A 24,449-nucleotide genomic window follows, 5' to 3' on the forward strand; every position below is an offset into this window, starting at 1 on the left:
TGGAGCCTCCAGCGACACAGGCTGGAGAAGCTGGTGGCAAAGCTGGTGCCTGCCGTCCTGGGCGGCCACCCCTCCTATGTGAACACATTTCTGGGCAATTATCGAACTTTTGCCACCGCCCAGCAGGTGCTGGACCATCTGTTCCGGAGGTGAGCACTCTGTCTTCATGGGACATTGGGGACCTGGCCACCTACCAGCAGTGCCATGAGGCATTGTTCCTCTACCTCCCTAAGCCTCAGTTTCCCCCCTGCACACTGGGGTCAAGAGAGGATCAGGCCCTAGGAGGGTAGGAACAGAGGGAGACCTTCACGGAAGGTGCTCTCTGGGGACCTGGCTCACGGCAAGGGCAGCTGGCGGGGCTGTGGTTGTGCAAATTTGTCATCGTCCTCCTGCCCAAGAGCTAGCGTCTGCCTCCTGTGTCACTGGGACTTTGGCCTTGGGTGGAACTGTTTTCCCATTTCAAAGGGGATCTGTGACGCCATTAGCTGTCCCTGTCCTGGGAGAGTGAGAGCAGGGATCCCTGGGAGGGACAAGTGGGGTCCCAGGCCCACTCAGATGTGCGCTGTGGGGCCGGGTGGGCTCACTCACTCATTCCTCCAATGTATAGGAAGGGCCCCCAGGGCCAGGGGCTTTTCTAGGAACAACCATCATTTAATGCATCGAGCAGACATCAGCCCTGCCCTCCAGGGCTTCCATTCTCCGGGGTGTCACACTGTCACACTAGACAGCACATCCAGCTAGTGTGCTCGGGACAGTCCATGTGACGCCTTCCTGCTCTCCTCTAGATACGGAAGCATCCTCCCTGTTATGGAAGAGGACGGGGGACCCCTGCACCAGCTGAAACAGTGAGTCTTTTGGATTGAAGCGGGAAGGGCTCCTTCCCCAAATAGTGTGTGAAGCTCTGGGCTCTCTGGTTGGTCCAAGGTGGGCGGAATCCAGGATCCCACATATCCAGTGAGTCTGGTTTGAGAGCAGAAGTCCTAGGGCTTCCCCTGGCAAAGAGGAGACGAGACCCAGAGAGCTGTGGATGGGACTGTGGCGCTGTGAGGGGCAGCTGGGAGGTCAGAGGACAGAGTCAACCCTGAAGAAAACCCACAACCATCCCCTACCCATCCCATCCCTGCCCACACGCCCTTTGGGAGACACAGAACGCAAGGGGTGGAGAGCATCCTGCCCACCATCTAGTGGAGCCTCAATGGTGGGGACTCAGCTGGTGCTCAGGGGACCCAGTGAGCCTCAGGGGACAGCTGAGCCCATCCTGATGATGCTGAGTGGCAGGGGCAGAAGGAGACCCAGGCAGGGTCCCTGGAGGATTCTGCAGCCAGCAGGTGCAGGAGCTAAAGTCTGTGGAGTGAGGAGGCCCGTGGGCAGCCTGGATGGCCGACACAGCCTGTCTGTTCCCTCCTGGCTCAGGCACTGATAGAGCAGCTCCCGTGTCCCTTAGAGGGCAGTGCCCAGAACGCACAGCCTGCCTGTCCTCACAGACGTGCCATCCAGTGGGGAGGGGCAGGGAGAGGGACATAGCAGTGTGACAGGTGTCCCTGAAGCGGTGGACAGGTGGTCACGACATTGAGCCAGGGCTGTCCCTGCAGAAGGCTGGTAGCAGCCCCTCCTCTGTGTCCAAGCCCGCCTCTGCCCACACTGCCAGCTGAGATGGGACATGGAGCAGAGCCGGCCTCTGGATGGGCAGGAGCCAAAGGCAAAAAGGCCCAGGTCCCCGCAGGGCTACCCTGGGAGCCCAGCATGGTAGGAAAGGCCAAGCCTCTGACCCTGGTGTCCCCCTGACTACCCCCAGGGCCATGTCCTCCATCCTGGGCACCTGGCTGTTCCAGTACCCAGACGATTTCCACCAGCCTCCAGAATTCCCATGCCTTAAGACCATTGTCGCTTACGTAGAGCTCAGCATGCCTGGCTCCGACCTGGAGCAGCAGGCCCACCTCCTCCTGGCACAGCTGGAGCAACTGGAGCTCCCAGAGGCAGACAGTGATGGTGAGCAGGATGCAGGGTGGGGGATCTGGTGGGTGGGGAGGGGAAGGCACTGGACCCCACAGAGCAGAGTCTGGGAAGACTCCCTGGGGGTGGAGTCAGGGAGTGAGAGTTGATTGAGTAGCAGTGAGGGCTCCCCTGGCTTTGGGAGACACGTGGGAAAGCAGTCCTATTGATGAGAGTTTCCCTTCTTGGAGCTACAGCACCAGCTCCAGAACCCGCTGGGGAAGCCCCTCTGGATGGAGAGCCAGCTCCAGCTCTCCTGCCTGCGACAGCGCCAGAGCCAGAGCAGAGGGACGCGCTGTAAGTATCAGTCAGGCTCTGCTGCCTCCCGTCGCCTTCAGGCCCGGGACGCCCAATGTTCTTGAGGTGTCTGTGATTTACAATTCCGGATTACTCTTAGAGGTGATAAAGTATTACTTGGGACCTGTCGTGTCAGGCTGAGCAATGGATGAAGAGAATGATCATCATTGTTTTTTTCGTTTAAATTTTACACGTTTAAAAATTAAAAATACCCAGCACATTGTCTTAAGGCTGGGTCCTGGATTTGTTCCCTGCAGGGAATTTTGATTTGCAACAGCAGCACCCACTTGAGCTCAGATGCCTAGAAGAGTCTTCCCCAAACATATCAGGTGCCGGAGAAGCTGCAGGAAGGTCCGAGCCTCAGGCTAGGCTCCCTGGGAGGTGCTCACAGGCCCTCCCATCCCTCAGGCTCCTCCAGCAGTGATCCACTGCCCCGCCCATGTCCAGTCCCCAGGACTGGCATCCTTGCAGTCAGTTTCTGCAGGGGAAAGACCTCTGCCTCTCCCCCTAAACCAGAAATAGGGGGTGGGGGGGGGCCGATGATGTCCATCAGAGTAAAGTCTGGGGATCCAGTGATTGGAGGTGACTGAGTGAGGCCACGGTCAGCGACCTCTCCTCCACCTGAAGATGGATGCGCTCATGCACACAACATAGGTCCTCACAGGGAGGAGATTCTGAGCTCTTCCTGGATGGGGAATGACAGAAGCCCGATTCAACTGGGAGCAGACAAAGGAGAGATCAGAGGACCCAGAGGAAGGGCCACCTGGACTGAGGCTCGACCTTGATGCTTAGGAGCACAGGCTCAGTGTCAGTTTGTAGGACTTGGCCAGAAATGATCACACCCAAGCGTGAAGGCAATACCAAATTCACCTCAACAAAACGCCTTCAGTACAGAAGCCCAGACAGCCCTTGTCCACTTGGAGGTTTTCAAGGCTTGAGATACTGTGTAGCTCATGATGGACCTGGGGTTAACTCACATACTTCCAGGTTCTTAGAAAACCACATACAACACCTGTCAGACTTCTGATTCTGCTAAGGGCCCCACCTGGTCAAACCTCTAAGGACATGCTCCAGTGCCAGCCAGTCATGGGAAACTTGCAGTTCAGCTGCGAGGATCTGTAGTCAGGCTGCAAGGGCCATCCAAGCCCCTTGCAAGTCGCCCACCTATACATTCTGTTGTTTGGCTTTGAGAGATTCTTCAACCCATCAAGCCCAGGGGTTCATACTGTCCTTTGTAGGTAAAAACTGTGTGTTCCTGCTTTGCAGACCTTGCGGACAACAAACCAGCCCTTTTGCTTCAAGACATCCCGATTCTTTTCTGGGATTTCATTCTAATTTCAGGGTGACATCAGAAACAGTGTATAACTTCTGTAGATGAATGATGCCCAAATCTTGATTGAGAATTTACTGTATGTCAAGCACTGAGCAGAGAGCAGACTGAGAACTGACTGAGGAGCTTCCTGGTCTGGGAGAAGCTCAGAATCCACAGAAGGAGAGAAGACATACTGGGAAGTGCCTGCCATCCTAGGGAAATGGACAGGGCTCATGCTCAGGAAGTTCAGGGAGGGATCCTAGATTTAGAAGCTGCCTGGGGAGGACAGGACTGGGCTCCGCTTTCAGAGAGGAAGAATACATGGTTGTGTAGGAAGCTGGCAGCAGGAGCAATAGAAGCAGGTCTTTTAAGGACACAGAATCAGAAGGAACATGACGCAGCTCTGAAAGTCATGTTTTCTAACATTTTCAGTGGATACGATCATTACACCTGGTAAGTGATAAAGTGACTGGTAATAGAGGGTCATCTCATTTTTTCAAGTTCGACATTTTTGATGCAATGAGACAAAGATGCTGTGTGATACATTTCAAACCTGCGTTGACACTTTATTGTTAATGTGAACAGCAAAGGGCCATGCGTGTCTTTGAATAAACTCACTTCCCTGCACCAGAGACACAGGGCTGTCATGTGGACAAGTGACCCCAGCATGCTCCCACTCTCTCCCTGCAGGTCCTGTGAGGCATCGACCTCCTCTCTGTTCTCTGCTGTGGAGCCAGAGCCCAGCTCAGGGGCTCCATCTACACTCCCTGAGACCCTGCCGTTGGGAAGAGCCTGGTCATGTCATGAGCATGACAAGGACTTGCTCTAAAAGGCACAGCCAAGACTTAGATCTTCTGTGTCCACCTCTGTCCCTTCCTCTCTCCTCCAGCCATCTGTACATATCAATTTCAATAAAACACTTTGACAATCAGTGTAATATTGTTTAGATACTTTAAATTATGTTGTCTTGTGTGTGTGTGATGTGGATCATTGAGTGCAAGTCCTCTGCTCACAGGACAGTGGGGTTGTCCCTGAATCCCTAGGAGAGAATTGAAGGGGGGCAGGAGGTCTCAGTGGGAGTCACTCACCAGGAAAGCTCTCCTGCTCACCACAGCCAAGGTGGGTCCACGCTGTCTCCCATCCTCACAGCACTGAGTCTGCTTTCCCCTGGGAAGTTCTGCTAAAACCCTGTGTATCCTGCATGAGCATCAGGGTCAGAATACAGAACAGTGTTTATAGGAACTGTCGGAGAGGGACAGGTTATTTCAATTACCTGGGCCTCTACGTACAACAGCTTTCCCTGAGTTGTGTTTTAATGAACACTCAGCCACCTGGGAGCAGAGTCTATGCCTTGGTTTCAAGTTTATTTCAGGTCTCTAGCCCAGCACCTGGACAAGAAGATGCGCTCGTATTGCTAAATGAACACGTTTGGGAGGGATGATATGACAGGTTTGCAAATGTATTTGAAATGGGGGCTCTCCTGGAGCTGTCCTGACAGATCATCATAAATAGGCACCTTCTTCACCCGCCTGGGCCATCACCCCTATGACCTACCCATAGCGCCCCTCAGTCAGGGCCCACCTGATCCCAGGTGTCGCCCAGGTCACATCTTACCTTCTGCTCTTGCTTCTGTTCTCACTTTGGCCCCCTTGATTGTCCTCAGGTCTCAGAGGACACCTCTGATTCCCTCAGGGATCCAATATCAGAATATTAGATCCTATGGTCGTAAAGTTCCTTGCTGGGACGAAGTTAACAAATCAATCACCACATGGAGAAATGCAGCTCTGCATGACTATCACAATGGGTGTTTGTCTTCAGCTTCTTCAGGGGTCAGGTGATGGCTCCTCTGGGAGGTCTGAACTCTAGAACAGGTTCTTCTAACTTCCACTTGGGGCTGGGAACCTTGGCATCTTCTTTTATTTCCATTTCCTACTCATTGGTGGCTTCTGTCTTTCCTTTCAAGTCAGGATCCTTAATACCATGTGTGAGCTGGATGTTTCTCCAGCATCAGTTGTTTCATGAAGGCCCACCTGGAGTCTGGGCAGTGCGAGCAGGTGTAAACCTTCCTGATGCCTTTGTGTTTGACCCGGTTGTGCTGGCAGAGGCTGAGGGATGAGCTGATAGATTTTTCACACTGGCAACAGGCCTGATTCTTCATTTGCTTCCCGTGCTCCTTCCTCAAGTGGGAAATGTAAACATCTCACTGTGTGAACAGGAAGTCACACCCCAACACATACACCCAGGACTGGCCACTTTTTTTGTTTCCACTGATTTTTTTTTTTCACAGGTGATGGGGATTTCTTTTCCAGTTTCTCTTTCCCATTCATGGATCCAGTGTCTTCTTTGTTCTGATTTGCTGAATTTTGAGTTGTAGGCTTAATGCTCAAAGGCAAGTCTATACCAAGTTCGGAGGCCCTTCCATGCTTTTCAGTGTTCCACGCATAGATGTGATATGGTCCGTCATGAGTTGCTTCTGTGCATGTAAAAGAGAACAGTCTGGACACTTGAAAACAGGCACCTTCTGGTTTTCAATGTGCTGGTCAAAGTGGCGATACAGCAGGATTTGCAGGGTGAATACAGTGTCGCACATGGAACACTTATATATTATTCTTGGCTCTCTGATCCTGATGCCAGGGTGCTGTGTGTAGGCATGGGAATGTGCACTTGGGGCAGACTTAAATGCCACTGGACAGATTGGACACTTGTAGAAGACTTCACAGTGAGAACCTTGAATGTGAGACTTCAGCGTGGCCGCATCAGAGGAGACAACATTGCAATGTGAACATCAAAAACCAACTCTCACGTGTAGTGTAGACAGTTCTTGGTGACGTGGGTCTGGAAGTGCACCGACCTGCAGGTGGCCCCACACACGAGGCAGGTGCAGGGAGATTTGTGCTGATGGATTCTCTGGTGGGAGGCGGAGCTGCACTGGTGAGGAAGCAGCATCTGGCAGACAGGGCAAGTCTTTTGTCCACTCATGTCTGCAGCCTGCTGGACGTGGGCAGCCAGCCATGTCTCATCCTGGAAAACTTCATTACACTGCAAACATTTCAGACTACGCCTACAGAGCTTGGTGGGTCTTCATCCCGAGGCATAGCTGGAAGGATGGCTGTGCTCGAAGGGGATGATGTGACTGTCCCGCTTTGCCAGACTGGATTTATGTTACAGTGTGTGTGCCAGCCCCACGGAGCTCAGGAGAGTGGGAGATGAAGCAGGATACTGGTTGATGGAGAAACGAGCGTTTGAGCTCCTGGGACCGGCTTCACAATCAAGTGGGAGCCCTGCGTCACCTCTCCCTTCTCCTTGTGCCCACGGGCAGGGGACGGGAGGCTGCTCTTCTTGTCAATAATGAGGTTCCTACTATAGTGGTTGCATGTTACTTCAATGCACACACTGCATCTGTCCTAGTGTTGGCTCAGGCTCTTTTCAGGGCAAAGGAGTCCCCATACTCCAAGCACTTGTACCCACGGGTTTATAATGTGATGCACGTGTTGGCAGGAGGACTGAGCTTGGGGATATACACTGGGACTGGGTCGACACTGCACAGCAGCTTGTTGAAAGCTTCCACCACAGAACTCTGCAGGGAGGACACCGCCAGGATCCATGACACCTTTTTGGGCGGCTGTGAGGCCACGGCATTGATTATTGCCTGCTTTATTTGCTGCTGAGGTGTGGTGCACACTTGGCAGAGCTCAGCGGTGGCCTGGGAGCCCTGAGGCAGAAGGTTAAGTTGGCAAGGTGCAGTCTTTGGCACAAGTTTGGCATTGGCCAGGCTGGAGCCCAGCACCACGACCGTTTGCTGCTGGGTGGCATTGGCGGCTTTAATGATGGCACTGCTGGTGCTCTGAATGGAGGCAACAGATATGACCGTGTCTTTGACCATCGTGTTGTTGGTGAGCTTCACGTTAATGACTCGCGAGCCAGCCGTCTTCACAGCTGACACCAGGAGAAAGGCGGTCACCACAGGCTTGATCGTGACCTGTTTGGGCGTCAGCTCGGCAGGGGCAACAGCGTTGGTGATGACCACTGACTGCACAGGTGCCCTGAGGCTGAAAGGAAAGGACAGTGGCTGAGGCTGGAGATGACAGATGCGACATCACGGACACCACAATGGACCCCATCTTCTCTGAAGGCTTGTTTCCAGCATCAAGATTCACGTCGGGCAACACCCTCATCACCATCCCCTTGATTCCCCATAAGATGTCTTGATTTTGGTTTTGGTGCGGACTTTGGGGATTGCTGGCGTTGACCCTGCGGGAGAGGAGGGCGATCCCTCGCTACTGTTCTCACTGGAGATGCTCCAGGGACTATCCGGCTGCTTGAGGGATGATTTTTTCATCCCTTTGATGAGACTCTGGGATTCAGGAGACTTTTCAGTGGCTCTAGGGCTGTCATTTACTTCTCTGGGGAACAGAGAGGACTCCCAGGAATTGGTCACTGGTTCTTTAGAGGAGTTGGAAGCGCCCTTTTTAGCACTGAGGGCTGTGATCACAGCTATACAGGAGGAAAGCTTGGAGGATGGCTTGGTCCCTGATGGTGCCACACCACCAAGGGAGGTGTCATTCTTCTCAGAGCTCAGCTTCCCCTCGTGGACCCTGTTTTCAAGCACCTTTTCAAAACTTTTCTTCAATTTATCATCCATCTTTCTGACTTTAAAAGGTTCATAAACACTTAGATTTATAGAATTTGTTTCCACTTCTCACTTAAAAACTTTGTTTTTATCTAGGTTGCCTGATGTAGAGATTCCAGTTTTGCTTAAGCTTAAGATGTTTCCCTTCATTAATTAGCAAGAAGCAGCCAGACTATGTATAAACTTATCTGTTACAAGAAAAATACATGGCCTGTCTAAAACCTGTCCTATTTCAACATATTTTAAAAATGACTTAAAAGTTCATAAAGAATAAAAGGAAAAGCTCTTCTAAGGATGCTCACCTGTAAAAAAAAAAAAAACACAAAAGAAAATGCATTGCCACAAGAGGAGAAGGAACAGGGAAGTTTCTGACTTGATTTTTGTTGATGGGGCAGGAGACAAAAGAGTACACGTTGCCCCTCTTAGGAAATATGCAGCCAGCCCCCTCTCTCCCTCTTCTTTATTCCTGTCAAGGTATTTTTGGAATTATAAATAAGCAAAAAATGATATGAATAGAATTTCAGAAAAGATCTAACAAATGCATTGCTAACATAACCGTGTGCTAAGGTACATGTTGTCAATCACCCACAGTCTAAGTGACCCTTCCCACCAAAAGCCACCACAGGCCCCCAGCTGGGAGGTGGAGCACAAGTTACTCTTACTGAGTTAACAAGCCTTGCAGTTAAATATTGACAGATTTCACAATCTTTAAATGTCTGTGTTTCTAAATATACTGAGAAGTGGAGAATATGCTGTAAGGGCAATAGCTACAGTCACTGCAGAGGGAAAGGAAAGCCGGATTTAAGAACGTCTTTGACCAATTTCTAGGGAAGGGGCTGAGACCACAGCGGTGGGGAGAGAGGGGGCTGAGGGGTCCGTGCGGGCTGCTCAGTAGAGAAGCGCACTCCCATCACACAGGATAAGGGATCAGATCCTGGGTTCTGAGTGAAAGCCTCTCAATAAGGCAAATTCATCCTCTTCTGTCACCACACTGCAGAACACAACATCGTGAGTGGCTGAGGGGTGGGAAAGGGAGTCACAGCATTTATTTTTAAGCAGCCTGCAGCAGGTACAAACAGAAAAGGTAGGAAACAGTGTGGCCTATTTGGGAAATTTAGGAAGTGCCCAAGGGGTCTGGCAGAGTTAAAATTTGGAGAATGTAATTTTAAGTTTGGGGTCTTGCAGCAGTAAAGTCACCATTCCCTAAATGGTGGTAAGTCAAGAAAGACTGGTGAGAGAGGAGTTATGGGATCAGACGTGCTCTTAAGGAAGCTAGCTGTGGCACCGTAGGCGTGCAGGACTTCAGAAACGGGGAGTCACGAGAGCAGCAAGGACAGGAAGCGCAGAGAGGAGACTGAGCCCTGCAGGATGTCAGGTGTCCGGGGAGGGGGGGGGGGTGACGGAAAATGATACCAGTGTCTGCCGGGCTCCCAGGCAGGCTGCCCTCACCACAGAGCAGCACTTACTGCACAGAATCACCTGCTGTTCTGTTTCTTTTCCACTTAAGCATCGGGCAAACCAATCTCCTTTACATTTTGTTCTATCAGATAGCTTTTTGAGGTTAGTCATAATCATCCCCAAGGCAACAAAGACATCTTAGTTTCTACGAATTCACATCACTTCGCACAACCTAAGGACCTTATGATCTCTTTAGAGGCAAGAGAAACATAGATGAATAGGAATTTATTAACATAGGAAAGATGGCCCAAAATAAATCACATTTGATAATAACTCAATTAATTTTAAGAACCATTATTTAAGAAAGCCCATGACTGAAATTTGGGTGTGTGCACAACACAATATCTAAAAATCTTTAATTTACATAGCATGCCCATCAGGTTCTTTGGTGGGGGGGTGCTACTGAAGGAGCATCTTCTTATTTCCCTTTGCTTGGCATGTGTTTCTCATTTGCCCTTAAAAATCTCTGGACTTTAAGGAAATAAGTAAAAGGGCTGAGCTGAAAAGATTATATACTGGAAGGGGAATAAAGATCTTGCAAGGCCTCCAAAGTCATAATAAAAACTCTGGCCTTGATCCTGAAAGTCCTGGTGCCAACAAGGGCCACAACAAAGTGAGCAAGTGTGCATTTGACTACAGTGTACAATATACTTGACTGCAATGTAAATATGGAAGAGATGGGCAAGAAAGATTCAGAAAAATACACAGGACTCTAGACAAATGGATACGGGGGAAAGCAAGGCAATGCAGAAAAGTCGATGGCAAAAATGAAGAAATGTGAGTAGGCTGATAGAGGCCCTTCAGATTATGGTCTTTACTTCTAGTCCTCCAGCCTCAGAGAAGAAAAACTAACCACCCCACTATACGATAGACCTCCCTCCACTCTTTCTTGCTACCTGAATGCACCTGGCAGCTAAGGGGGAAAAACCCTCCTTTTTATTTTAAAATCTGGCTCTTCTAATGGGCCTTTCTGTTAAAAAATATCCATATGTTTCCCCTTTTAAAGGAGACCATCCCAATAGCCAGAACCTGTCCACTTCTGTGCTGATTCAGCCCACGTGTCTAGACACTCACATACTTCTCATAGTTAAATCACGATGATCTAAATCTCACGTAGTAATCCCATTTCCCTGGCCAGTGGGTAGATCAAAGAAAAGTAAGTGAGCCAATCTTGGCTAAGGTGAGGGGAAGCCTACTTTTTGCAGTGGGTGTGCAGGGGTCCTAGGGGAAAGAAACCATTGCTCTTACAAATAAACATATGGGAAGAGGCCACCTTCTTCCACTGGACACTAGTTAAGTAGAAAAGACACGTAGCTAGAGTCAGCACAGGGCCGTGACGACAGCTAGCAAAAGACACGATGACATGCAGGGGACAGCAGAGTGTAAAGACAGAAACTGAGTCTTTGATGCTCTCACTGAGGCTAGACTTTTGTACCTGAAGCCAGTTGGGCACAGGGTGTAGCTGACGCTCTCTTTGACTTCAATCAAGGGCACAGTGAATCCATTCCTCCATTAGCCTGGGAGTTTCCTCATTAAACCCAATATATTCTTACTTTGAGATGTATCTTCTAAACTTCACCAAATATGAGGGGGTAAGAAAAAGTCGTAAGTTAATTAGGTAATGATATGAAGCTGTCACAATGGAAACTTTTTAAGACACATAAAACAACACTGAACTATTACTTACTGGACTCTCTTGGCAGAGACACCCAAGAAGTAGTGCTGTGCATGAGGCCACAATGCAATCTTCCATGTGCTTGCCAGCATGCTGAACAGCTGAAAATATTTAAACCAAAAACTGTAACAGTACATTAAAACACACATGCACACACAAAACCATCCAATAAACCAATATCTCTGTTAGTCATCTTTGCTTCAAAATGGCTAAACATCAATAAGTGATCCTAGGAAAATGGAATATCCACACATATCAACAAAAAATAACACAAATGGAAGAGGACTTTAATATAAGAGCCAAACCATAAATCCCTTAGGAGAAAACACAGGACTAAATCTTTGTGACCTTGGGTTAGGAAATGGTCTCTTAGGCACAACAACAAAACCACAAGTGACAAAATAAAAAATAGGTAAGTTGGACTTCATCAAACTTAAAGCTTTTGTGTTTCAAAAGACACCATCAAAAAAGTGAAGACAAGTCACAGAATTTATCTGCAAATCAGGTACTCGATAAGAGTCAAGTCTCTAGAATGTATAGAAACCAAAAAATGACAACCCAGTTAAAAATATGGGTAGAAGGCTTTGAGAACTATTACTGTAATTTATGACAATAGCTCTCAGTTTGCAAAGTGAGGCCAATAAAAGAATCCCCAAGTTTCAGAACCATAAAAACCTTTAGGGGTCATATTATTCAGCTGCTTCTCCTTACAGATAAGTAAAGAAAGAGCCAGGAAAGGAAAGCAGACCTTGCCTGCACTGGACACACACCTTCTTCACTGCTAGGAAGCCTGTCTGCACTGCACTAGAGAGGCCATAAACATAGCAAGATTATAACAATATATGAATTAAAAAATCTTTTGGAGGAAAAAGAACACATATTTAGTTTGAATACATCAAAATAAACATACCTTTATTGAGGTCAAGTTCTTCATCGTCTTCCTCCTCCTCCTGTTTCTCTTCTGTACCATCCGTCTTCTCAGTTGACGCCCGCCGCATCTCTCCACTTCTTTCTTGCCTCTCTCCACTCTCATCATGCTGAGTGGTGGGAGCGTCTCTGTTCAACTCACCTGTTTTACTTTCTGCCAACTGGGCTGCTCTCTCTCACTCAAGGAATGGCTGATAAAGATGATTTTTGAAGATCACTGAGAGAGATCACCAACCAGCATGTATATATCTAAATTTAAGGCTCAATTTGCTTTTAAACATCACTAATTCTAAGAAGCGTATTGTCTGTAAACAAGGGTAAATATCAGTAAAAGCCCTTGGTCTTCATTCAACTGAAGGCCAAAAGTATAAAAGCTGTTGAAATTCAATCAAGCAAATTAAGTTTATCTACTAACGATGCAGGCATTCTGCTTGTAAGACTGGGAATCTCAACACTTTTTCTTAATTTGGATAATACTGAGAGGAAATTCAAGCAAATATACAAATCAAAAGTTAAAACAATTAAACAATTTTTAAATCCTAGCAGCCTGGATAAATTAACTGCAAGGAAGAAAGTACACTCAATAAAACATAATATTGGGGAAAGCAACGTGGCTTCTTTAAAAGGAATTTAAAGGGATTAAGATATAAACAAGAACCAGTAAAAGTAAAAACTAGTTCTCGAGAAAGACCTAGAACTGGATCTCAACTAGAATACTTAACAATGGAAGTACAATTGTCAATGGAAGGACACACCAAAAACTCTAAAAGGGAACCCACTACACCTCTTGCCTTCACTCCCTTTATTTTCATGTGCTGGTGCAGTGCTGAATGTACAGAAAGCATTTCATATACTCACTGATATGACTGGGGAAACCCAAAGTTACTAATGACAGCTACCTGAAAACCACAGGCCAAGGAGATCTCAAAAATTTGCTAAATATATACAAGCATGGTATATAAAATTTAATACCCTCAAGAAAATAAAATTTCAGCTTTATGTGAAGCAGTATTTCTTAAAATTGGTTCCAGGTTCCCTAGGGGTCCCCCCAAATCCTTCCAGGGAGTCTGTGAGCTCAAAACTGCATTCACAAGTATACTGAAAGCTCAACTGACTCCTTTCATTCTCTCACAACTATACGGTGGGAGTTTTCCAGAATCTACATGCCATGTGATTATGTTTATATATCAAGTGGCTAATAGAATGAGTACTTGAATTTTACAACTTTTTGCTTTGACTCCTAATTTATCAATAGATAAACCACACATAAACAAAAGTTACTTAGTATGCCCAATAATTATTATAATGTCTACTTTATATCACATAAAAGTATACAGAATAAAGAAGTGCTGAAATCCAAATGTTTGAAAAGGAATGACTGGGCTCCTAGTTATGACTGAAGAAAATGACAAGTTGTTGCAGGTTATTACCTGAAGACACAGATCAAGCATGTCTAGTTTCAGAAAGGCCAAAAGGATTAACAGGTTAGCAAAGGCTTTGGAAAAAATGGAAAAAAAAAAGAAAAGGTTCATGATCACTTCTGAACATGTGCAAACTGTCACTTAAGGAAATGACAAAGGTAGCTAAGAACTGGCAGAAAGTATTATATGGGGGAAAGTAAAAAATAGTAACACCCAGCACTGTCAAGAAGCAAAAACCCACATACTGTTTTACAGGGGAGTATAAATCAACTGACAAGGGAGTATGTGACTGGGGTCGGGCAAGTTGGGGACATCAATTTTAAATATACATACTCTGACACAATTCCTAAGCCAGGAAATTACTCCAAAGACATATATATTTTCAAAGCTGTGTTTCAAAATTTAGGTACACACAGTCCTGGGCACAGATCAGACCAGTAAGTAATGCTGGAGGACTTGAAACAGATGGGATAAAGCTAAAACTTGATTTGTAGTTTGTTGTTAATAATCTACTTTTGATCCATATACAAAGAGGCCTTGTTTCTGCTTTTTGCTAAGAACGCCTAAGGAGTGATTACAGTAGTTGAAAACAGTCAGCAGAATAAGTAATGGCACACATTTTAACCCAGTGTACCTCTCACTGACCAGGTGAGAGAGTCAGAGGAAGAGGAAGAGGAGGGGAGGGAAGGTAGGAGGGAGGGAAGGTAACACCTGATAAAGAAACTGGACAGATGTAAAACCTGAAGGTGTTAGTTTGTTTTTAACTTGTGGCTTACCTGCACTAAAGCCTGAACTGCATGGACTTGTCCAGCCATCCTTAAACTACCATCTCCCTCTCCACTACAGAAGGAAGAATCAAAAGAACATGATGCTTCCATGTTGGTAAGACATTGCCAATTCTGAGCATTATACTCAACTAGATTTACCAGTAGTCCTAAAGCCTACAAAGGGTAAAATATGCCTGTTACCACAGGTGAGAATTAAAACAAGTGAATATACAACTTTTATTGACAGCTAGAAAACTAATCAGTGTGCTATGAGCTTCAAAATGGTTAATAACCACTTTATAATTATTAATAATGGTCTCCCCAAAGAATGATTTCACCACTTTTAGTTCTCATATTCTTTATTTTTACACATGGCCCTTCATGGTTCCCTTCTGTACTGTAAGAGGTATGTTCATAGGGAGTCAACTGAAACCCACAATATATTGAACAACCAGTTCTTAAATTCAAAACTAAGATGAAGTTTTTATCATCTTAATAGATCAAGTACTCATTTCTGAAATAGTCACTTGAACTCACCAGCTCTTGAATATCAAATCTCTGCTTCTCAGGTAGGTGCTCTGGAACCTGAAGCACACAGGTCACCTCTGTGCCCGTCATGCTTCCCTGCCCTCCTGCTGTGCTGCTGCCCCATTCTGACACAGGGAGTGGGAAGAGGACAAAGGCTGTTATCATTTTTATGACACTGACAACTAATATGTATTAACACAAATATTAAAAATAAAAATGTATAGCGATTCCATTATTGAGATACACTGTTGACAATATTTCTGAGCTGAGCTACTAGGCTGGTTTTTAAAATATCAACTGCTAAAAGCAGTTAAATCTGTACATGAGTAAGTGAATTACATGATGGCAATTTAAAAATGACTACATTAAGAAAAGAAGAAACACTAAGTGAAGTAAGCCAGAAAGAGAAAGAAAAATACCATATGAGATCACTCATGTGGAATCTAAAAAACAAAAAAAAACAAACAAAACAAAAAAACAAAGCGTAAATACAAAACAAATAGACTCCTAGACATAGAATACAAACTTGTGGTTGCCAAGGGGGCGGAGGGTGGGAAGGGAAAGACAGGATTTCAAAATTGTAGAACAGATAAACAAGATTATACTGTATAGCACAGGGAAATATACACAAGATCTTATGGTAACTCACAGAGAAAAAAATGTGACAATGCATATATGTATGTTCATGTATAACTGAAAAATTGTGCTGAACACTGAAATTTGACACAACATTGTAAAATGATTATAAATCAATAAAAATGTTTTAAAAAAAGAAAAGAAATAAGGGGATTAACTTATTTTTACATGTAATACAATCTTTCAGTGAGAATATATGTAGAAAATATGACTGACGTTTATCATTAGTTAAATTGGGCATCACCCCAATGACGGCCCTCATGCCGTCTTCTACTGCTTTGCCCAGGTGATTAGTGATATTCTGGAGAGGCAGAGGCTGACTGTCAGGTAAACATGTACTGTTCTCAGCACGGTTATACTGCTTAATGAATTCTTCACACTGTTGTAATGCTCTTAAGACAAAACAAAATAAAGACGGTTATGCTAAACAAACATAGTTATACTAAGAATTTCTACCTACTTGGACCTTACTGTTTTAAACTTGTCATAAATGCTGCTAAATTAATTTTTTTCTATTAAAGAACTTATAATGTATTACCTACTCAACTGTGTACCAAACATGTCTGGTAATCACACTAGGCGCTAAGACTTTGCGAAAACTTGATACTATTAATTTTTTCTAAGCAAAGTTGAAATTATAAACTCAATGCAGATGTTTATAACTTTACTACCCACAGCTGTCCCCCATTTTACCAAACTCTCCAGCATAACAACCTACCACAACCCATCCCCAAACAAGTTAAACCTTTAAAAGCTAACACTGGGCACTTCTGAATTTCATTTAGATTTTTTTTCATTTCAAATGTACGCTCTTAGCTTAGGTAAAGAATATTATTTATATTAATATTGCATAATAACCTTGTATAGATAAATATTAAATACTTCCTAAACATCAGAACAAATCATATTTTTTATGGAGGTGTTGGGGATTGAACCCAGGACCTTGAGCATGCTAAGTGTGTGCTCTACACTGAGCTATACCCAACCCCCTGTATCATATTTTTTAACATGAGGTCATTGAACTGACATGTCTCCTGGCAGTCATACAAGGGTATCATCTATATCCAAGGATTCTCAAGATGCTACCCAAAATAACACGGAAATATCATCTTTAAGTGGGTCTAGTATTTCTGAAAATGCTCTTTAAATTGCAATGTCCATTGATTTTAAAAAGTCTATGAGAGATGAAGTAAGCTGACTCTGTTGGCTGAGTCTTCATGTATTATACACCACGCAAAACCCTTAAATAAAACTGTACTGTATCTCACTGCTCTCCAGCTGCTCCTTAAAACATACTCTCTGGTTAAGAAGTGGTTCCTTGTGTCTAACATGAAATAATTTGTTCTTTAGAAGTTTGGGGATGTTCACCAGAATGACCATGCTGTTACTGTTAACTCACAGGCTTTAAGGAGCACTGAGCTAATAAATCTGCTGGGAGGTGAGGTGGGAACAGCAGGAGAATATTTAATTGTTCAATATGCTATCCCTGCATTTACCAGGGTTCTGCTGAAAATTTCAAAAAGCCAGATAACTGGTCTTTCACAAACATCCAATTCTGACCTCTGCTGCCACTTCTAAGACATCTGATGCAAAGGTCCTAATTACAAAGGTTCCTAACCACCTCCTCTTAGAAGGCATGTGTCAGGGGTCATGAAGTATACAAAAGACATTTTCAAACTAAGATACAGATTTTAACTTGCAAGAATACACCTTGGTAAGGGAGGGTAAACTTGATTACAGAACAATATGCCTTAAGGGTACTAAGTGTGATGTAACTTACAAATATAAGACAAAAATAGATGACAAGGAATCCTACAGATAAAAAGCAAATCTATTAGTAACTAGAGACTACTAGAAATTTGAGACTATTGGAAATCTGAATAATGACTGCACATATAATATTAAGCAATTAATAATTTATAAGATATGAGAATGATATTGTTGTTATATTTTAAGAGTCCTCTTTTAGAGAATATATACTTAAGTATTTATGAATTAAATGATTTGAAATCTATAATTTGTTTCAAAATAATATAGAAAGGGAATGGATGGGTAATACATGGAAACAGGACTGGCCATGACTGCTGGTCATTCAAGCTGAATGACATGTACAACAGGGGTTATGATGCTACTGTCTACTTTTATCTCCATTTGAAATTCTTTAAAATAAGGGGTTAAAAAATAGATAAACTTGAGTCAGGCTGAAGTGGGTATTTGCTACTATACTAAGGCTGTTGAACATACATCCAAAGACAATAAGGAATCACACAGATTTGAAGTTTGGGGTTCTTTTTACAAAACAGAGATCCATGAAAGGTTAATCCCCGAGGTACAGGTATTGTACTGGACAGGCTAGAGGCCAGAGAACCAGGGCAGCAATATCAACAACCGGGATAGAGATGTTAGGAAGAAGCTGCTATAATGAGCTAGAACCAGGGCTGGAGATATACTTGGAAATTTTACATGCACTGAGGAGGATAAAATAAGGCTATTTGCAGCCACACGGATGGACCTAGACATTATCATATTAAGGGAAGTAAGCCAGAAGGAGAAAGACAAATACAATGATACCACTTATATGGGGAACCTAAAAAGATGACATGAGCCTATTTACAAAACAATAATTACTCACAGAAGCTAACACACATAGAAATTTATGTCTTTGGTAACATGTAGTTACCAAATGGGGAAGGGGAAGTGGGAGTCATAAATTAGGACTTTGGGATTAGCAGATACAAACTACTATAAACAAAATCAATAAACAACAAGGTCCTACTGTATAGCACAGGGAACTATATTCACTAGCTTGTAATAACCTGTGATGAAAAAGAATCTATGAATTGATATCTATCTATAACTGAATCACAACACTGGACACTAAAAACACAACACTGTACATCAATTTGAAAGGAAAGGAAAAGAAAGCATGACGTTTCAGAAAAACTTACTTAGCTGATGAAACAATGAGTTGTGAATCTTTGTATGCTCTCAAGTAGCTCTGATTCTCTGGATTATGCACCATTATCTAAAAGGAAAAATTTTGAAATTTTGTGGCAATCTATAACATTCATTCATTCATTCACACATAACACACAGTGCTCAAAAAGACATAAAGATGAGGAAGGATTATCAGCCTTTGTCTCTAAGGGAGTAACAACCCATGTGTCCTTAATTGAAAATAATACAGCTATTGCTTTACTACAAAATTAAAACATCACTGTTATAACTGCTTGTTCATAATTAATATATTCTGTGCTATACATTCCTGGTAATGAATTACCAAGCACTTTAAAGGTCAGAAAACAAGAATTATTAATTTAATAAACAAACTATTATTTAAAGTTCTTAGAGTAGATTCATCTAGAATTTTTAAAAATTATATATTTACCAAATGTACTTGAAGCACTCTACAAGAGCCAAGGAATAATTTCCATTTCATCTATGCCAGAAACTTTTCATTTACACTAGATCATTTTCTCATAGATGGTTCAATAAAAAATCCCTTGCTAATCCAGTCTGGCCAACACACAGCCTATGTGTCTTGAAATTCACTGCCAGCATAAATCCTAATCTACTCTGAACTTGCTTCAGTCATTCAGAAAAGTCAAAAAACAAATATACTTATGGCATACAGTTCAGTAGTACTCTTCAAAACCAAATATTATTATAAGCTGTGATCATACACAATGTGACTGAAACAGTAGTTACATCAAGAAAGTTATTATTAATTAAAAAATTAAACAAAACCCTGACTGCATTTCACTATTACCTTCTACAAACAAGTTATTAAGCAGAAGTCACATTAAGGAAAGAACTATAACATTTGGCAATATGAACAAACTTGACACGCATGATTTCATACGGCGCAACAAACTTAAAAAAACTACACTGCTCATTTAACATGTTAACTTTGGTTGCTCAAAGAATGCATTACAATTTCAACTTGGATTAGCAAAATAAAACTCAAGGGATGTTTAATATAAAACTATGACAGTCTCACACACAGAGTCATATTTAAGATTAAGTAATTCCCCCAATATTTGTTCATACTTAATACTTTCTTAAACTCATAAACATTTCTCTGCTCCCCATAATGAGGCCATTAGTTTCTGTTCATCTTCATCTCTACTTAAATGGTCCACACATCTTTCACTAGGAGAAAAGAAATGAATATACATTAGCATGTCTCATCACTTCAATACTTATCCCCTTAACTAACATATAAAAGCCATCTGTACACATGCTATGAATATGCTAGAACTTCTCTGAATACTATTTATTCTAAGTTTTATTCTGTGAGATGTTAAAATATGAGGCTGTAATTTATTTTTTTATTTCCATAACTCCCCCATATCAAACTGTTAATGGCTTTATTTTTAAAAGATTTTCAAGATGCTACTAGAAAGAACAGATCTTTTCAAACTGATGTCATTATTCTTTGAAGTACATGAATTTTCTTCAAGCGTTAAATAATATATTAAAATGTTTTATATATATATATATATATATATATATATATATATATATATATATATATTACCTTCATAATATGATCTAGACCACTCCAAGAGCCAGAGTTCTTCTTTAAACAAGTCTCCTGCTCATTTAGAACTAAGGGACAGTAACGTGTCCATAGCTAAATGTCCAGCCTGAAAATCAGAAACACCATTAATGATTATTGATGCACAACAAGAATTCTAAAGCAACAACTCTAGAGATTTTTATTAAAAAAAAAAATACTGCATGCTACCAGCCCATAGTATTTTGGGCGGTTGTGTAATTAGGTTTGTTTGTTGTTTACTATTAATTTCTTTTTCAGTGGAGGTATTGGGGATTGAACCCAGGACCTCATGCACGCTAAGCATGTTTTCTACCACCAAGCTAAAACACCATAGCATTTTTATAACACACTAAATGCCTTTTTCTGTTAACCTAAACTTATTTAAATTGGTATCAGAAAAATCTTGAACTGTAGAATTTTTTTTTTTTACCGTTGGCTTATTTCAGAGAAAATCCATTATTTCCAGTAGTTGATCATTTGCTAGTTCAATAAAATACATATTGCTACTGTTATTTCTACCATATAGAGGCTCAAGGGTGAGACTGACAAACCAAAGGGTACATGTATTTCAACTACAGATCAATATATTGAATTAATTTACCACAAAAGTTGTAACAAGCAACATTGCATGAACAGGGTGTGGGTGTGTCTAAACTTTTGCCTGATGGTAAAAACGTCTCTTACTGCTATGCTTTATGTTTTCCTATTTTTAAAATAAGCCTGTTTTCATGTATTTATCAGTTAACTGTATTTCTTCTACTGTGAGCCCCCGTCAAATATTCCTTCCTTATTTTCCAGCAAAGTTTCTTGTCTTTTTTCACATTGTTCTATATATGTTCTTATCTATTCTGAATAAAAATCCTTTGTTATCTTTAGGGCTTCAGATTCACCAGTTTTAAACTACACCGCAGCGGTAGCAGCTTGAATACCCATCATGTGGCCACCATGACAGTATTATACACAAATAATGACTGAGGGCCACCAGTAGAGGGAGCACAGAGCACTCAGAACCTTATTTATAAACCAGTCTACTTTTCCTTTTTCTTCATTTTCCTTTAATTTTTTTTCCTTTTTTTTTTTATTGTATCTTTTAAAAACACACATAGCCACACTCCAATAAAGGGCAAACTGGTTCCTGCTGAAATAAAGAAGCTTTAGTTTATCAAAAGAAATGCTTTAATTAGCAAAGCTGAAAAGACCTGATTTTCTTCCCAAAGTGTCTTTCCTTTGAAAGAAGCAACTTTATATTAAGTTTTCCTGACCTATTTGAAACTGAATATAACTTAGGTATTTAGAAATGTAAAAAAAATCTAATCAACAAAAATCTTAGTATTATTAGATTTAGAAGAGATCTAAAGACTTTATTTTATTCTTTATAAAAAAAGCAAGGTTGATGTGCAAGGTGATAAATATAAAATTAGAATTCAATACTATAAAAACGGATTAAATTTTACCCAATTCTCATTCTAAGGCCCTGAAAGAGTAAAGTAATGAGATCAGTTCAGGTAAGTCAGCTCATGAGTCACAGCAGTGAAGCTGAAGCCTAATGAGGCTTTCTTCATTTAGAAAAGAGAGTACATAGTAATTTGGTGTTAATATAGCAAAGATTCACAAGATTTTATGCAAAAAGGGGACTTTATTGTTTGTTTCTATAGGTATAAAAAGGACTGCTTGCTATATTCAGTATACTATAAGCTAGTATTTAAAAGTAGCCTACAGTTCAAACATTTTATTTGAAACTGGAATAGTCCTCAAAAAGTTAAAAGCACAACCAAATCATTAATAAGAATACTACTCAGCAACTGTGAGCTCTTGGATATTTGAATTATATTTATTATTCTAATAATATTAATATTTTAAGGTATCTTTCCACAGCACATCAGGAGTAGTCATGTATTTCAAGGAAGAGGTCAAATAACTAATAAAACAAACAACACTTACGTGTAGGGGATAGTCAATCTATAAAGCAATGTCTACTGTAAGATTTAAAACACACACAAAATTCAAGAATAGTTGAAGTGGGGGTGGTGTAAAAAGAGGCATCCTAACATTAGCAACTGTGTTTGGTTTTAATCATGTGGTTAACTCTTTAACACAATATAACAGTTATAATGGTATTTACCATCCTAATAAATTCAACGAATGATGGAGAAAATTCAAGGAACGTTTATCATCATGTTATTCAAGAGAAAACACCTGGAAAGAATTGAAAAGTACAACACTATGGGAGACAAAATAGTAATAAAGGTATATTTATTCAATCATGCAGCAAATAAAAATTACAGGCTCAAATTTCTACCATTAAGAATTAGTATATGTAAAAATATTAAAAGTACTTTTAAAAGTAAAATATGTTTCAAAAATAGCATACAGATCGTTTGGTAGAAGGTAGAAGGATTGCTTATCTACAATCTTACCACTTTTCTAATTTTTGTAATTGAAAGGCCTGAGTACACGTCAATTTTGTATCCTGCCTTTTAATGGTAACTCATTTTCCCTCTCAAACCCCACTCTACCTGAATCTATTCCCTACTCTATCTTAACTAAACACAGCAATAACTCTAAGTCATATGTGGCTAACACAAAGCCTTCTGCAATTTTTGAGGCAAATGCTGCAGTCTTCAGTTTTGCGGGCAGAAGAAAAACCAATGCTTACATAGTTCAGATGTTGGAAATATATAAATGTTGGGAATATTTAATAATTTTTTTTTTTTTTTAGTAACAAGACCAATTATCTTCTATTGGCCTACCAATCTTTAAGAAAAGCTTTAAAGAAGCCAGAAGAAAGTAGAAATAATATCAACCAAAAGCAACACAGTCATCTTAACTTAGGGAGTTACATAAAGGTAGCCACAGCCATGACCCCTAGGATAAGAGACATTGCTCCAGAGAAGGGCTGATGCCCAGGAATCTTCCTTCCGAGTCTTGATCTCTTACAGCAGTTAATCAGACATCCTGAGATACTCTGGAATAAGTGAATGCTCACTGAAAATGGCTTTTGAAAATCCTTTGAATCTTTATCCCTGAAACCTACAAAGAGTAAGAATTCAGATCCCTAGTAGCCTCAATGTAGTTACATTAAAACAAACTAACAAAAGCAAAAAGGAAAAGGATTAGGCAAAATGCAATAAAAATTGTCACCAGGAAAAACACAACAAAACTAAACTAAACTAAATACTGATGGGCCAGTTTAGGAACATCAGGCAGGGAACAGAATTACGTTGAGCAAAACCTCACAAGAATTTACCAAATTATAAACAAGGGTTTAAATGATTTGTTGAAAGTCACACAACAACTATGACTAAAAACTTCCTGAAAGTAATTTTCACTTTATGAATGGAAAGAAGGAAACCACCATTGTACTTTCTAGATGAAGGTGCTTCTTCTGCAGTTTCACAGATCCTTTGGATGTTTACTTTAATTTTATTCATGTCTTTTTCATTCAACAGCTTAGCTCAAGAAGCATCTTGTTCCAGTACTAAAAGTCAAATTATTTGATCTAGGCTAGCTCTATCAAGATCCATGTTCAAAAGATCTCTACTCAGTATGTACATGAGGGCAGCTGTAAAAGGGACAGATTCAACAGACAAAAGAAAAAAAAACAGCAATTAGGGATATTTTCAGGGGATAAGATCATTTTGACATTTGTTCATATTTTAGAAAGCTTGAAAATGTATTCAGTGAAAACTCCCCTCTTTAAATATTCTAGGGAAATGTGAATTAAATAAATACATAAATAAAACACTGCTGCTTAAAATTTTCCTTTCTTCAGAACTTTCCTACATAAATGCTTCTAGCTCTGGGGCATCAAAGTGCTAAATGAAGGGTTTACAAAATAGTTTTTCAGCTAAATATAATCCTATTTTAAAATATCCTTCATTCTGTGTTCTTTATGATATAGTAAAGTTTTAGTTTACAATCAATAATTAAATGCAATGGTGTAAGTGTAAAATCTGTATCAGAAACAGCTATTTTTCATGTGAAATAAACACAGCTGAGTTTGTGTCAATATATAAAGCTAGGATGCTCAAAGAAGCATATTCACAGTCGTTTCTTTACAATAAACCTATCAGGTCCGGCTGAAGCAAGTAATTGTTAGAGAACCATTAATATATTCTCAAAATCATTCATATCAGGTAGAGTTAGCACACTCTGCTTATAATAAAATCTACAAGTATTGAAGGTGATGTAGGTAAGCATTAATATAACAAAAAGGTCTATGCTGGGATATTCTAATATATGGAA

General features: G+C 41.6%; 1 protein-coding gene and 1 pseudogene across 1 annotated transcript; one reads left to right on the forward strand and one right to left on the reverse strand.

Moving 5' to 3' along the window:
- Positions 1-714: 714 nt before the first annotated feature.
- LOC135321896 (ral guanine nucleotide dissociation stimulator-like) lies at positions 715-2,293 on the forward strand. Its single transcript, XM_064488643.1, has 3 exons — positions 715-845; positions 1,796-1,989; positions 2,190-2,293. The coding sequence occupies exons 1-3, from the start codon at positions 808-810 to the stop codon at positions 2,291-2,293; spliced, it is 336 nt and encodes a 111-aa protein (XP_064344713.1). The 5' UTR covers positions 715-807.
- Positions 2,249-24,449, reverse strand: part of LOC116156069 (zinc finger protein 532-like) — a 61,127-nt pseudogene continuing 38,926 nt past the window's right edge.

This window comes from Camelus dromedarius, chromosome 8 (assembly GCF_036321535.1).
Source record: "Camelus dromedarius isolate mCamDro1 chromosome 8, mCamDro1.pat, whole genome shotgun sequence".
Lineage (NCBI taxonomy): Eukaryota > Metazoa > Chordata > Mammalia > Artiodactyla > Camelidae > Camelus > Camelus dromedarius.

Coding starts and splice junctions, on each gene's coding strand:
- LOC135321896 (XM_064488643.1), top strand. CDS start 808: ATGGAAGAGGACGGGGGACCCCTGCACCAGCTGAAACA. Junction 846..1,795: donor CCCCTGCACCAGCTGAAACA/GTGAGTCTTTTG, acceptor GACTACCCCCAG/GGCCATGTCCTCCATCCTGG. Junction 1,990..2,189: donor CCCAGAGGCAGACAGTGATG/GTGAGCAGGATG, acceptor TTGGAGCTACAG/CACCAGCTCCAGAACCCGCT.